Here is a 14,825-nt window from a genome sequence, read left to right as displayed (position 1 = left end):
TAGGAGTACACATGTCACCCCAACACCTGGAAACTAAGGTATGATAAGTTTCAGGCCAGCCTGGGATGTACAATGAGACTCTGTATTCAAGGAAGGAAGGATAAAGGAAAGGAGAGAAAGCAGAGAATGGTAAAAAAAAAAACAGGGTAAAGAAAAGGAAAAGAGGGTAGAGTGTTTGTGTGTCACATAGAAGGCCTGGGCTTCAACTCCCAAAACAGCACAAACAAGGCATGGAGAGAAACAGGCATTTCTCTTTTCACACAAAAAGAAAAGAAAACACACACACACACTCCATCTAGCTGGGTGATTAAAGGCCCATTTATAGTTTTGCTTTAGTGCTCACCAAAGATAAATTCAAAATCAAAGTGTCAGAGAAGTGATGGGTGTGCTGCTTCAGGGGCACAACAGAGTTGTATCCTAAACCTGCTTTGCATAGGCACCTATTGGAAAGGTGAGACAATCACAGGTGAGGGAAACTCTAACTAATGAACACAGCAAACAGCTATGTCATGCCATGTCATGGCATGAAGCTTTCTTGGAAAGAACTATCTGTAAGCACTGCTCTGGGCAGTGATGTATGAAACCACCTGGCTTCTCCCTCAAAAGCCTCTGTCCCAAGTACATTTTTCTGTTTTTCAAAGTTAAATCTGGCCCGTCAGATTCTTATTTAACTTCTATTGGGAAAAGATTGATATGGGCTCTGGAGGTAAGGAACTGATCAGCTGTGAAGCGAAAGCCAGCAGGTCTAGAACAAAGGAGAAAGGCAGCATGTCTGAGCCGGGACCTGTCAGTCACATTTGTGAGCTTGCTCAAAAGACATGGAAGCCCATGACACACATTAATATCCAGAACTGGTTCTCCCTTCTTCTGGTGTCCATTTTCTAGACAGCTAAGCATTTATTCCAATCTATTTTCATTACACAACATATTGGAAGCAAATCTTTGTACAGTAACTTTCTGAAGGTTGCACATTGAGTATAAGACAAAGCCTTGATTCCAACTGAGGTCTGTTGTCCATTATTTCTGCTCCACAAAAGGGACTGAATACCATTGGATATAGTTTTGAGTTCAAATAATTTCTCCCTCCCTGTCAGACTCCACTGTCATTTTTCTTTTGACTGGGAAAGATTCCTTTCCAAAATTGCTTATTTCATGTTTCCTACCTATGCCCTATATAAGGTCACTGCCAGAAACTTGGGTTCTGATTTTGGGCTTACCAAGTATGATCTTGAGTGGTAAGTAAAAGGTTTTTGGATCGTAAGTATAGAGATTCCATCTGACTAAATTCAAAACACAACCTATAGATGATCAAGAATATTGGGCATGGTGGCAGAATCTCTGATCTACATTCCTGAAGTTGCCTAAATAATAATGCCAGGTGGCCATGTGTAGCCTTTAGCAGACTGGAAACTAAAATAAGAGGGATGAGATGTAGCTTAGTGGATCATTTGCCTAGCATATATGAAACCCTGAGTTCAGTCCCCAGTACCTCTAGCTGAAATGAGGAAACCTGTAAAGGGAAGCTTTTCCTTGAGAGAAGCCTTCCCGCCAGCCTGGTTCCAGAGCCACATCAGTCCCAAATAAACATACAGGAGGCTATATTAATTATGAAGCTGTTGGCCTTGCTTGTTTCTTACTGGCTAGCTCTGACTTAAGTAATTACCCCATAATTGTTAATCTAAGTATTTCTCTTACCGGAGAATAGTTCCGGGCTTCCTACCCCCATGGCGTTACATCTTGACTCCCTGTGTTTCTCCTACCCAGAGTCCTCCTGGACTCCTAGTCCCACCTATCTAACTTCCCTATTGGCCAACAGTGTTTTATTGACATAATCACAGGACTTCCCCCATCAGAAACCTACTTTGAATCAGTGTGGCTTACATGTGCATGTGGAATATGCAGAGACTAGCTTTACTCAGCAGGAGAGGGGTTTGTGGGGTCCCAGTCTTGCAAGGTACCTACCTCACAGATGACTAATGACACCACATTCATCAAGAGACATAGACAGTGAGACTTTGAGAAGGGACTTGTGTGCAACTTTGTGAATTATTATGCAGTTGCCATTGATTAAAGTGTGGTATACTTTTTAAAACATATGAAATAAGTATAAATAAGAAAATTAAAATTTCAAGGCAAGCCAGCATGTGTATTTTTCATCTGTCAGGAAGCTGATGGACAGAGAGCATGCCAACACACTGTCACACATATGCCTGAGCTGTTGCTTCTCTTAGATTATGAAAGACTTTGGAACCCAAAAATAATGCTCTAAGTGGTAGATAAGATGTCCAGGAATGGAAACATGGCCATCCCATGCCTGTAAGCTGTCTACAGTTCTATCAGCAAGAGAACAGCAATGCCCTAGAAAGACAGGTGTCTTCACCAGATGTTTGATTGGCATGAAGACTTTTCTTGGCAACCGTACTGGAGAACTTGGTTGCATAGCTTCAAAGGGACCAGATGTGGCTTTAGCATCATCTGTGTATACTCTGGATGTTGGTCTACAACAAATGCTGTCTCTAAGATACTGTGTGCTTACAGAACAAAATACATCTGTTTCTCTAGCTTTACTTGACTATCACTGAAAGACTGTTTGTCAGAAAATAGAGATAAAATAAAACTTCAAGACCCGAATTTATTGAGCTTGTGGTTCTTACTGGTAACTGTAAGCTTGTTTAAGAAGAGAGGAGGAATGCAGCATGTCAGGGGCCATGAGAGATATAGTAGGTAACTACTGCTCAGCCGGCCGACCTAGCAGATGAGTGATTCTCTGATGGGGAGCCCCACCTGGAAAGGCTATGGAGTTACTGGCTGGGGAAACCAGATGCTCCTGTCTGTAATTTCTCTCATGAGTCACTTCATTCCTTCCCTAAGAACTTCATTTCTTTCCTAAGATTAGCTTTGGGTGTTTTCCCACTGCTTGTATGTTTATTTCATAAAAATATTCCATCCACTGGGCACATATATCTGCGGACAGCCAGGAAGATGACTTTCATTTGGCTATATAATTTTGATATATAGAAAATATACTGGGACATACTTCATAACTGGATTTATTTGTCCCACGAGCACTGTGAACACTTAATAGCCTGCCTAATTCTTTTGTTCAGACTAACTGCACACAATTAGTTCACTTTCATCTCAAAGTAAATTCAAACTAGACTAAGGGATTTTTGTAAATAGATCATAAGTTTAAAATTTTTCAGCTTGCATAACATCAGAGTCACAGATATCTGGTCAGGTTGCTGTGCAGAGCACCCTAAGAAGTGCATGCTGGTTCTTTGCTTGCCAAGTCTGTTAACCATAAACCTATACCTCAAAGTTGTCACAGGGCACTGTGCCCTCCCAATCTGGTTGCAATCTTGCCCCTATGACCTTGAAACCCCTTCATTGCCATGGCAATGGCTCAACTCCCTATCCCTAGGAATGTGCTTTTGACCAATGAGAAGTAAATCTTGTAATTTTCTTAATCACTTCAAGGTTCCTAAAGGACAAGGTTTTAGAATAGAAAAGGAAGCCTAGAGAAGAACCTAGGGGAATTAAAAGTATGACAGGATTATTAGATAATGGCAGAAGAATAATAAAAAAAACTGATTCGGAAAAGCACATGTGGAGAATTCATTTGCCTTCAGATTTTCTAAATCTCTCACTTTCTATAGCACCCTCTCTGAACTCTGAGGGGGCACTGAGGCTGGACCTCAAAGGCTCCTGTTATCACACTCAGATACTGGTATCCCCACCAAATTCTCCTCTAAGATAAAAACACTTAAAAGTACCATGTAAGGTTGTCCTGGTATGTCAGCAGAAAAGTGCACTTGAGTGTTCTCCCTAATGAAATGTGATGGTTTTCTTAGTTAGGGTTTCTATTGATGTGACAAGACAACATGACTAAAAAGCAAGTCAGGGATGAAAAGATTTATTTGGCTTACACTTCTATATCACTGTTCTTCATCAAAGGAAGTCAGGACAGGAACTCATACAGGACAGAAACCTGGAGGCAGGAGCTGATGCACAGGCCATAGAGGGGTGCTGTTTACTTCCTTGCTCCTCATGGCTTGTTCAGCCTGCTTCTTATAGAACCCAGGACCACCAGTCCAGGGATGGCATCACCTACAAAACACTGGATCCTCCACCATCAATCACTAGTTAAGAAAATGCTCTATAGGCTTGCCCACAGCCTGAAATTACAGAGGCGTTTTCTCAGTTGAGGTTCCCTCCTTTCAGATGAGTATACTTTTTGTCCAGCTCTTGTAATTGGCATCTCCCTTCATGTACCAGAGGCCTTGACTGGGGAAATGCCATCTTGGAGATTTATCTCTGGGTCATGAGGTGCTTGAGGTAAGAGAAAAGGGAATGTGGTGGTGCATGCCTTTAATTCTAGCACTCAGAAGATAGAGGCAGGTGGGTCTCTATGAGTTCAAGGCCAGCCTGGTCTACATAGCTAGTTCCAGGACTACACATAGAAACATTGTCTCAAAAAAAGGAGGATAAGAAGAAGAGAAAAAGAACAGAAGAGGAGAAGAAGTAGGAGAATCATCATAATGATGGGCAGTACAATTCAATTGGAAAGAAAGAAAGAGATTAACAAGGAGCTCTTCTTTCCTGGAAGATTTCTTGGAAGCAAAATGTACATGATACCACTCCAGCAGGGAGACAGACTCACAGGATCCTCATCTACCTTTGTGAGGACTGTCTGATCACTATAGGAGCATGGTCAGTTTTGTAAATGTTCAAGACACCTGGCCCAGCCTACTAGAGTTACCCCTGCTCATTTCTGGCACTCCCTAGCTCTGTGCCACTGAGCTAGCTAAAAGTAGCCCTGAAACAAAGAGCTAGAAAGAAGGGTTGGGCTCATCTGCTTAAGTATGAGGATCAGAGTTCAACGCCCAGATCCACCAATAAAAGGCAAGTATGGTAGCTTCCACTAAGAGCACTGGGAAAGAAGAGGCAGGCAGATTTCTACCACTTGCTGGCAAGCCACCCTCTCCCGTAAGGGAGGTCCAGACCAGTGAGAGACCCTATCTCAAAAAACAAGGCAGAGAGCTTCTGAGAAAAAGGTTTCCCCTGACCACCACATGCATTCACACACCTGCACATACAAACACACACAACATATACATACATACATACATACATACACACACACACATACACATAAAACCAGGAAATAAAAATCCAAGGGACCAAAAAGGAAAGACAGAGCATACACAATTTTGGATGTCTAGATCTATTTTTTGCTTGCTTAGTTTTGTTTCCATTTTAGTAGCTGTCAGTAACATTTCATGACCATTTCCATCTATAAAATTTATATAACGCCCTTGGCGCTTTACCAGGTATGCATGCCTCCTCTCTTAAGATCCTGCATCCCACATTTTGTCATCAGAGTTTCTTAAATGACTTCCTCAGACTTTCCTATCATCTTCCCAACAGCACCACCCTACTTACTCAACGGAGGACAAATACATCAAAAGCTTTATGTACTTTGGGGTCTGGGTTATCTGTTAGCTCTGCCCTTTCTTTTTACATGTATTTGAGCAAGTGCTAAATCACTCTGAGCTCAAACATTCCATCTTAGATTAGGAAACAAAGCGAGTAGAAGACAGCTGCGGGCTCACAGAAGGGAAAGTGAATGACCAGGTTTATACACAAAGGGGAAAGACTGCGAAAACTGAGCTGCAAGTCTGGCACTTCTCCGAGGAGAGATAGCAAACTGGTGAACTGGTCGTTACATACGGGACTCCAATCTCGAAGATATTGTTCTGGATCAGCTGCTTCCCCAGCATGATGATGCTGAGCTGGATGCACAGCTCCATGAGACAGCCTCCCGGAGCACACTGCAGGGGGGGAGGGAGGACAGAGGCGGAGCCGTCAGACCATGCAGGCTCTAGAGAAATGGGTGACCCTGCAATGGAGCTAAGCTGGGGGCCGCCCACAAACTGCTGGCCAGGCACGAATGCCACAGAAGGTACTTGCCTCTTCCATGCGGTAGCCATCGAACACATAGACATAGCTTCCAGGTCTTCCCACAAACCTGAAAGAAAAATGTGTGTGCAGTGTCAGAGGAAGCAGGGCCGCTGGAGCATTCATCCTCTGCGTGAAAGAGCTGTCACTTGATGTCCTCTCTGAATGAACAGGCTAGTCATGGGGGGGGTTCCCAAATCACAGGAGGACAGGAGTTCACACCCATTATCTTCTGGTGAAGATCTGTAATACTTTTGGCCCCTTCCCTTCCCTTCTCTTCCCTTCTTTCTTTTCAGTGTTGGGGGTTGAACCTAGGGCTTTGCATGAGCTAGGCAGCTATTGTATTGCTCGATTTCATGCCCAGCTGCCCAATATTTTTCCTATGTCTCTTGTTGTGTCATTTATAACATTACAATAGTGCTGTTGCGCAGACTAACTCTTCCAGGGTACCACCAATCTAAGAGTCAGGATCATTCTGTATGCAATGCCATGAGTATGTAGTTTGCCTTTGCTCTGAATCTAGATAGAAATATCAATATAGACTAGTCAATTTGGGCAGCATCTTTGCTACTATAATTTCATCAGAGCTAAAAGCAGAGGTCTTAGAAGGAGTTTTGTGTTTTGGGGTTACAGACATATCTACAAAAAAGATCACACGTGGATAACAAACATTCTTTGTGGTACCACACAAGCTTTGGGCTACAAGGAAACCAATAAGTATTTATTAGAAGCAACTTTACACCCAAATCTATTGTATAATAAAACATTTTAACCGGTGTATGTGCAAGTACTTGTGATCCTAGTTCTAGGGAGGCTGAGGCTAGCAAACCACCAAGTGAAGTCAAGCCTGAGCTATACAATGAGTTTGAGGATAGCCTAGGCTTCGCAGTGAGATTCTGTCTCAAGAAAAAGAAGTCAGCATCAAATAGAAAGAACCCTTGTTCTTTGTCATTGGTTCTTGGGAGGAGCCCCTAAATTCTTAGAATTTCCATGGTCATAGGGACATCTTCGCTGTTTGTTATGGGCTCTTGGGACTATTACCTAAATTTAAGCTATAATGTATATGTGTGTATGGGGAGGGGGTGGGGCATACCTTTAATCCCTGGACTCGGAGGCAGAGGCAGGTGGATCACTCAGTTGGAGGCCAGCCTGGTCTACATAGCGAGTTCCAGGACAGACAGAGCTGTTGCACAGAGAAACCCTGTTTCAAATATTTGTGTGTGTGTGTGTGTGTGTGTGTGTGTGTAGTATTATGTATGTATGTATGTATGTATGTGTATGTATGTATGTATGTATGTGAGAGCACTCAGGATGAAGACAGATAATGCCACGGACCAAACATTTAGCTGGGACTTTGAGTCATCAAACAGCAATCTGCCCTCAGTGGGGGAAGGAGACATGTGTCTGAGTTCAGTCTCATGGTATAATCACATGATTGAATAAAGTTTGCCTAAGTAAAGAGATCTTGGGAGAGCATTGTTGAAGCACATGGATGTTCCAGGAGGGTCGAGAGTCCCCAGGACATGGTCACTTTGGGATCAGGACCCTGTGAGATGTCAGTCTAGGAGCTGTTTTGGATTACTCCCCTTTACTATAATAGGACTGTAACTGTGAGTGTTGCACATTCTTGGATCCTGTGTGTTATTCTAGGGAATTATAGAATTTGAGGAGACAGCGAGAACTCTGGAATTCCTAACTGGAGAGTCAGAACTGCAAATGTCCTGAGTGCCCAGAGAGCTTGGGGCTGTTACATGAAGTGAGGCAGTCAATGAAGTTAGTGCCCTTCATCTGGGAAGCTTGTATCAACTCCAGTTAAACAGCACCAAACTTCACTGTGTAGCCTTGGAGCCTCTCGATAAACATGCAGTCCTCTTCTGCCTTGTTCTCCAAGGCAATGCCTACTGAGAGTCTCCCTTTAGGGTCTAGGTTCAAATTCTTGTGTAGTTGCCAGGGATATTTGATTCTGAGGATGCAAATTCACTTGTTCATGACAGTCAGTTGGGTAACAGTTCATCCAGCCGAGGGGGAAGAATAGGGTGAGAATGGGAGCGACAATGGGGACAAAATGACCCCACTTGTCCTGATAATGGAGCCCCTACAGTAGTGCATTAGGCAAGTTGCTTTTCCACAGGTGCCACTGTTCTACTCACCTCCCCTTGAAGAAGGCCACATAGAAGATGGGGGAGTAGGCGTTGACAAACTTTAGCAAGAAAGCTTTGAGGATCAAGCGCTCTTCAAAGGTCTGCTCAGTTTTTGGGACCTCTGCAAAGGAAGAATGCAGTCAGTGAGGCCGAGGTGAGAGGCTTTTCTTTTCCTTTAATCTGTGTGTGTCTATGTGTGTGTGTGTGTGTGTGTGTGTGTGTGTGTGTGTGTGTGTGTGTGTGTGCAGGTACCCCAGAGGACAGAAGAGCATATCATAGCCCTTGGAGCTGGAGTTACAGGAAGCTGTAAGCCACATGATGTGGGTGCTGGAAAGCAAACTCCAGTTCTTTGTAAGAGCAATACGTACTCTTAACTGTTGAGCCATCTCTGCAGCCCAGAGGTAACAGTTTTGACCTTGACATGAGTCACTGTCTCCCAAGTTACAACTTTGGAGCAGAATCCAGGGGCCCTGCTCTCTGGCACACGAGAAATGGACAGGTTCATCTGGGAGACACCAAACCCTTTGCTGGATAATCTGAGGTTACACAGGGTAAAGGGTACATAAAATCTTTACCTCGCTCTTTCTGCTGCTCCCTCCTGGCCTCCTAAGCAGTGGTGTCATTCTGTGCTTCACAAAGAAGAGCTTGGGGCCCCCACCTTTTACTTGTTCCTGGGGAAGTCAGCCAGCCTTTGTGAATATAACGCCCATAAAATTGTACTTGAACAAAAGTTTCAGGCCAAAAGAGCTTAGAGTTGGTAGGGCACCTGGATTAATTTCTTTATCTCCTCCTCTATTTTTACCAGGAAGACGTTTATCTGTAAGATCTAGGGAAGGCTGAAACGCCTCTTGATCATCCATCCAAATCATGAAAGGTCACCAAAGAAGGCAAAAAGAAAAACATGGCTGAGCCTATGTCTCAAACCCAGGACATGCATTCTGTCATGTCCCAGCACAGACGTTGGTAAACATCTTTGGAAAGGCCCTGAGGAGATCGGGCAAAAATCCTTCTGGCGCCTTCAGAAGCCTCTTAGTGTGGAAGACTCCTGTGAGAAGTGCGGCAAACTTTGTGGAGACTCCATGGACTGTGATAAACGAACAACTTGGTGAAAGGGGACATGGGGGGTGTTGTTAATCCATTTGTGTTGTTGAATAAAATACCATGAACTAGTTAGGCTACAATGCAACCAAAAAACTACTTCTTACAATTCTGGAAGCTTGGAAGGCAAGACCACAGTAGCCTCGGTTCCTTTTCCTGACCCTTTCCTCGTCTACAAGTCCTTGCTTTCTTCAACACTCAGGCTCAATCTCCTCCTAGAAGGGCCTGGTTTCTGCTCCATAGAAAGCACATCACTGTTGTGTCCCAGTATGCTGGGAGAGCTAGTCATCTCCTGGAACCTCTTTTGTAACTTCACTTACAAAGGCACTGCTTGATGGCCTAGACCATCTCTTCTCAAATGTCCCATAACACCATCATGTTGGTGATTAGGATTTGTGCTGGATGGTTTTATGTTGACTTTACACAAGTTAAAGTCATCTGAGAAGAGGGAACCTCAATTAAAATTTCTCTATTAGATAGGGAAGTAAGCAGGACTTTCTTAATTTGTGATTGATGGGGGAGGGCCCAGCTTATGATGGCTGGTACCATCCCTGGGCTGGTGATCCTTGTGCCTATAAGAAAGCTGGCTGAGCAAGCCATGATAAGCAAGCTGGTAAGCAGCACTCCTCCACGACCTCTGCATCAGTTCCTGGCTGCAGGTTCCTGCCCTGCTTGAGTTCCTGTTCTGACTTCCTTTGGTGATGATCAGTGATGTGGAAACATAATGAACCCTTTCCTCCCCAACTTGCTTTTTGGTCATGGTGTTTCATTTCAGCAATAGAAGCCCCAACTAAGACAGAATTTCAGTAGATGAATGGAGTGTGTCTGTGGGGGAAATGGCAAATAATAGAATCATATCACATGGCCATACTCTTCAGGACTACCCTTGCATCATGTAAAGTGGTAAGTATAGAAGTATGCAGAGCCCGGGGCACAGTGCCAGGACCACACGCAGGATACATCCAGTTTGTGTATATCCAGCCTGCATAGGAAGAGTTGAACTGTGACCCTGCTCTTTCCTGTGGTGTGTGCCCTTCCCTGACCTTCTCCTCATGTACAAGTCCTTGCATTCTTCAACACTCAGTCTAAATCTCCTCCCACAAGTTTTTCCAGATGTCTTGAGTTGGTGCCATTTTCCCAGTTTTTTTAAAATATGGATTCGATACCTTCCTATATTACCTATATCTATGCCCTTTAAAATTTAAAAATAGCATGGTTACTACTGATTGTCCATGCATACTTAGCAGATCTCCAAACATCAAAAGATAGGAACAGGCAGTTTGTGAGGACATGTGGTAAGATTCCGGGATGGTGGGAAAGCAAAAGGAGGAAAGATGTATGGATAACTTTGTTCCTAACAGGTTGATGTCTACAGTGGTTTGAATGAAAATAGCTCATAGATTCCTAAGTGTGAATGTATGGTCCCCAGGCAGTGAAATTGTGGAGGGATTAGGAGGTGTGACCTTGTTGGAGGAGTCACATCATTGGGAGAGGGCTATGGGGTTTCAAAAGCCCATATTGGGCACAGTCTCTCTTTCTCTCTTTCTCTCTCTTGTTTGCTAGCTGTGGATCAGGATGTAAAATTCCCAGTTACTGCCAAGCAGTGTTGCTGCACTCCTTTAACCCCAGCACTTGGGAGGCAAAGGTGGGTGGATCTCTGTGAGTTCAAGGCCAGCCTGGTCTACAGAGATGAGTACCAAGACAGCCAAAGCTACATGGAGAAATTGTCTTGAAAAACCAAAATCAAAACCAAAACCAAACAACCCAAAAAACCAAAATGAACAAACAAACAAACAAAAAGCCAAAACCTCCCAGTTATTGCTCCAGTGCCATGCCTGTCTGCTTCCCGACATGATGATCACGGACTAACCCTCTAAAATTGTAAGCAAGCTCCCAATTAAATGCTTTGTTTTATAAGTTGCTTTGGTCACAGTGTCTCCTCCAGCATTAGGGCAGTGACTAAGACAATATCATAGGCCATGGAGGTGCTGATGTCTTCTATAGAACTGTACACAACCAGAGGCAACCAGAGGATATCCAGGGAAAGAGCTGTCACACGTCATCAGTATGAATAGGAACTACGTGATGGTCAGCCAGAAGGCAGCTCAAATGGATATACATGGCACACAAGAATGCCTGTTCCATTTCACCAAGACATGGTCCATGTGGGGGAAAATAGGCTGCTAGGAAAACCCAATGGAATAGAGAATAGCATTAGTTTGTTATTGTTGTTTTGTTTGTTTTTATACATCTTTGATGACTTAAGGTTTTGTTCAGTACATAAGTGCATTTGGTATTTTGTTGTTTGCTCTTTGGGACAGGATTTCACTTTTTAGCTTAGGATGGCCTGGAACTCAAGATATACTTTATGGATAGCATCAAATCATGACCCCCCACCCCCCCAGCCACCTAAATACTGAACCTTTAGGCCTGTACCACCATGCCCATCCCTTGCCTTCTCCTTCACATATGGTGGTGGCAATACTTGTCTCAACGAAGAGACAAGAGAGAGGTGAGTCGCATGAGTAAGTGCACCTTTAATCCTAGCACTCCAGAGGCAGAGGCAAATGAATCTCTCTGAGTTTGAGATCAGCCTGATCTACATAGTGAGTTTCAGGACAGCCAGGGCTACATAGTGAGACTCTGATTGGAAAACACAATAGAAGAGTGACAGTGGAGAAACGCCATGGGTTACAAGAGTGCACCTCCAGGAATCCTACTTTGCATGAGGAGGCCACACTGCTGAGTAAGAGGAGATAGACATTGGCTGGGTCCTCATCAAATTATTTTCCTCTTTCTGGATAAACATTAGGTGAAAATGAATCGTGGTCTGTAAAGGGAAGCCTTCCTGCCAGCCTGGTTCCAGAGCTGCATGAGTCCCAAATAACACACAGGAGGCTATATTAATTATGAAGCTGTTGGCCTTGCTTGTTTCTTACTGGCTAGCTCTGACTTAAGTAATTACCCCATAATTGTTAATCTAAGTATTTCTCTTACCAGAGAACTTTCTGGGCTTCCTATCCCATGGCATTACATCTTGACTCTCTGTGTTTCTCCTACCCAGAGTCCTCCTGGATTCCTAGACCCACCTATCTTGGTTCCCTATTGGCCAACAGTGCTTTATTGACATATACACAGGACTTCCCCTATCAGTGGTCTGTCATAGTGCGTTTCCTGCTCTGTGATGAAATATTCTGATGTAAGAACTTAAGGGAGAAATTGTTTATTTTTGCTCAAGTTCAAGGGTACAGTCCATCATGGCAGGGAAGTAGATACAGCATGTCACATTTCCAACCAGAGAGCAGGGCAATGCATTCATGCTGCTGCTCAGTGCCTGTTCTCCACAGTCCCATGTCCTGTCCAGGAAATGGTGCCACCCACAGCGGGTGGCTATTCACATTTCAATGACCACAATCATCCCTCACAAAGGCTTTTTCAGAAGCCTGCCTCCTGGGTGACTCTAGATTCTGTCAAGTCAGCAATTAACTGTCACATGACTCATGAGATAGAAGCCTTTGCCTTTGATATCATTTGCTCCTAAAGTCTCTCCTTAGTCTCTTATCCCTCAACTCCAAGGAAGATCTGAAGCCCACGGGGTATAGCAACTGCACCTAGAGGAGAAAGTCCAGAACTCTGAATCCCCAACCAGAAGGCTGCCCACCACACATCGGGTGGAACAGCTATGGGAGCACGCTAAGTCATGGAGGGTTATAACATCTTAACGGAATGTGCTCTGGATGTGCCCAACCTGACACAAGCAGGTGAGGCCCACCTGTGGGAAGTCCTGAGGCACTGGTTTGGACGGTGGATCCCCAAGGGTTATTGTGTTGAAGGTACATCCTCTGGATGCTGGGTCCAATCATTAAGAGGTCACTGGATCTAGAGGGCACAAGCTTCATTCTTGGAAGTTCATACAGGATGGGCTGTTGTGGGATAGGCCTCGTTGAAGGTGGACACTGGAGGCATGTCTTGAAGGGCACATCCCACTCAGCCCTTTCTTGTCTGTCTGTCTCTGTCCTTGTGGAGTTTGGTACCTCAGTACAGGCAGTTGGATCCTAGGAGCTTGCTGTCCAGTCAGTCTGGCACATCAGCGAGCTGCAGGATTACTGAGAAACCTTACATTGTAAGAATAATTGAGGAACCTGTGACACCCTCTCCTGTGTCTACTCTATGTATATCCACTTTCACATGCACACAGACTGGGAGGGGGAGGGGAAAAACCCTGGATTTGCCCTAAGGGCTGGTGTGCTAAGTAACTGAATCCAGGCATAGAGACATAGAGAAAGAGTGTCCATAGCGCCTGTCTGAATCAGAGTTCAAATAAGGAGACTGAGGCGAGGCACAGATGATAGAGAGGAAAGGGGGGAAAAGAAAAAGGAAGGAAAAGGGAAGGGAGGGGGAAGAGGAGGGAGGAAGGAGGTAGAAGGGAGGAAAGACAAGGGGTGGAGGAAAGGAAGAAAAAAACTTTTTGACACAGTGGATTTAAAAGAAAAAGAAAAGGTACTTGAACCCCTGCCCAGTGTGCTGCAGAGTCCAATTCATAGGTAACTTACCCTCAGCTCCTCCCTTTGAAATAGTTTTGGGGAAGAAAATTAAAACAAATGTCACCTAAAAAAAAAACTAATGAGAGCAGAGGGTCTGAAAATTTGGAATGCTTATCTTGTGACTGTAGAAGAGGTTAGGATGAGGTAAGGAGGGACACGTGTCTTTAATTTCCTTTTATAATCCCCTTTGAACTGACTGTGCTCAGATCTCTCCATCCCTACAGGAATTTCCTCTATGTTCTCTGGGAAAAAAATAAAAAAGGATCTGGTGTTTCCAGGGCTCTTCGCTCCAGCTAGCAACGAGTGGCCCTCTTTCTCCACACTGACACATATGAGCTTGGTGGTTATTTATTAGTTTTATTTTTAAAAGCAGCCTGCACTAGGCTTTTAGGGCTGTGCACCACCATAAATAATGGGCATTTTCAATAAACAGTTCAAATCTACTCGATGGGCCACTAAATCACTTGGGTCCCCCACCTTGGGAAGCCCTGTGGCCACAGGGAGCATTTGTGAGCCTTGTAGGGAGGGAGGGACTCAGGGAACCTCAGAGTAAGGGAGACAATGGGGCTGGGGCAGGGCTAGGGGACGATGCTGGGTGCTGTGGTTGGGCTTTTGAATCTTCCAGAAGCCCACACAGGGAGATTTACCTGCCTGTCACAAAGATGACTATGTGCCAGAAAATAGGAAACTTGAATTCTCAGAGTTCACGTGGGTGGGTAATGTGTAAGGGAACACACAGCTATCTGTGTGTCAGGCCCCTGGGCAGAATCCACTCATAAGACTCTGCTGTGATCTGAACCTGGGCATTGTGAGGAAACAGTCCACATCAAGTTCCCTTAGATCCTGTCACTATGTGGACTTAAAGGACCATCAAGGTTAACAGGGTAAAGAGGAAGGCAAGCCATAATCCCACCCCCTTGAGAGGGCTGTTGAAAGTGGATTGGAGGCCATCTGAAGGGGTCACCTGTTCTCAACCCATGGGAGCAGAGAACTACAGGACTTCATCTGGAACCAGGAGGGGCCATTCTGACAGCTTTCAAACACAATGTGCTTACCTGCCCTTCCCCCTCTTTCTTAAGTGTCA

General features: G+C 44.5%; 1 protein-coding gene across 1 annotated transcript in view; it reads right to left on the bottom strand.

Annotated features, from left to right (window-relative positions):
- Ano2 (anoctamin 2) overlaps positions 1–14,825 on the bottom strand; it is a 332,087-nt gene that overhangs the window by 40,459 nt on the left and 276,803 nt on the right. The window contains exons 18-20 of the mRNA XM_040737100.1: positions 8,109–8,220; positions 5,971–6,028; positions 5,731–5,831 (exon numbers count right to left, since the gene is read on the bottom strand). Coding sequence (XP_040593034.1) covers positions 5,731–5,831; positions 5,971–6,028; positions 8,109–8,220 — 271 coding nt within the window. The remainder of the gene's footprint in view (positions 1–5,730; positions 5,832–5,970; positions 6,029–8,108; positions 8,221–14,825) is intronic.

The sequence above is a fragment of the Mesocricetus auratus genome, unplaced genomic scaffold, assembly GCF_017639785.1.
Source record: "Mesocricetus auratus isolate SY011 unplaced genomic scaffold, BCM_Maur_2.0 Super-Scaffold_100676, whole genome shotgun sequence".
Taxonomy (NCBI): domain Eukaryota; kingdom Metazoa; phylum Chordata; class Mammalia; order Rodentia; family Cricetidae; genus Mesocricetus; species Mesocricetus auratus.
Note: the sequence above shows the minus strand (reverse complement) of the source record. Positions and strands in the feature narration are given on the sequence as shown.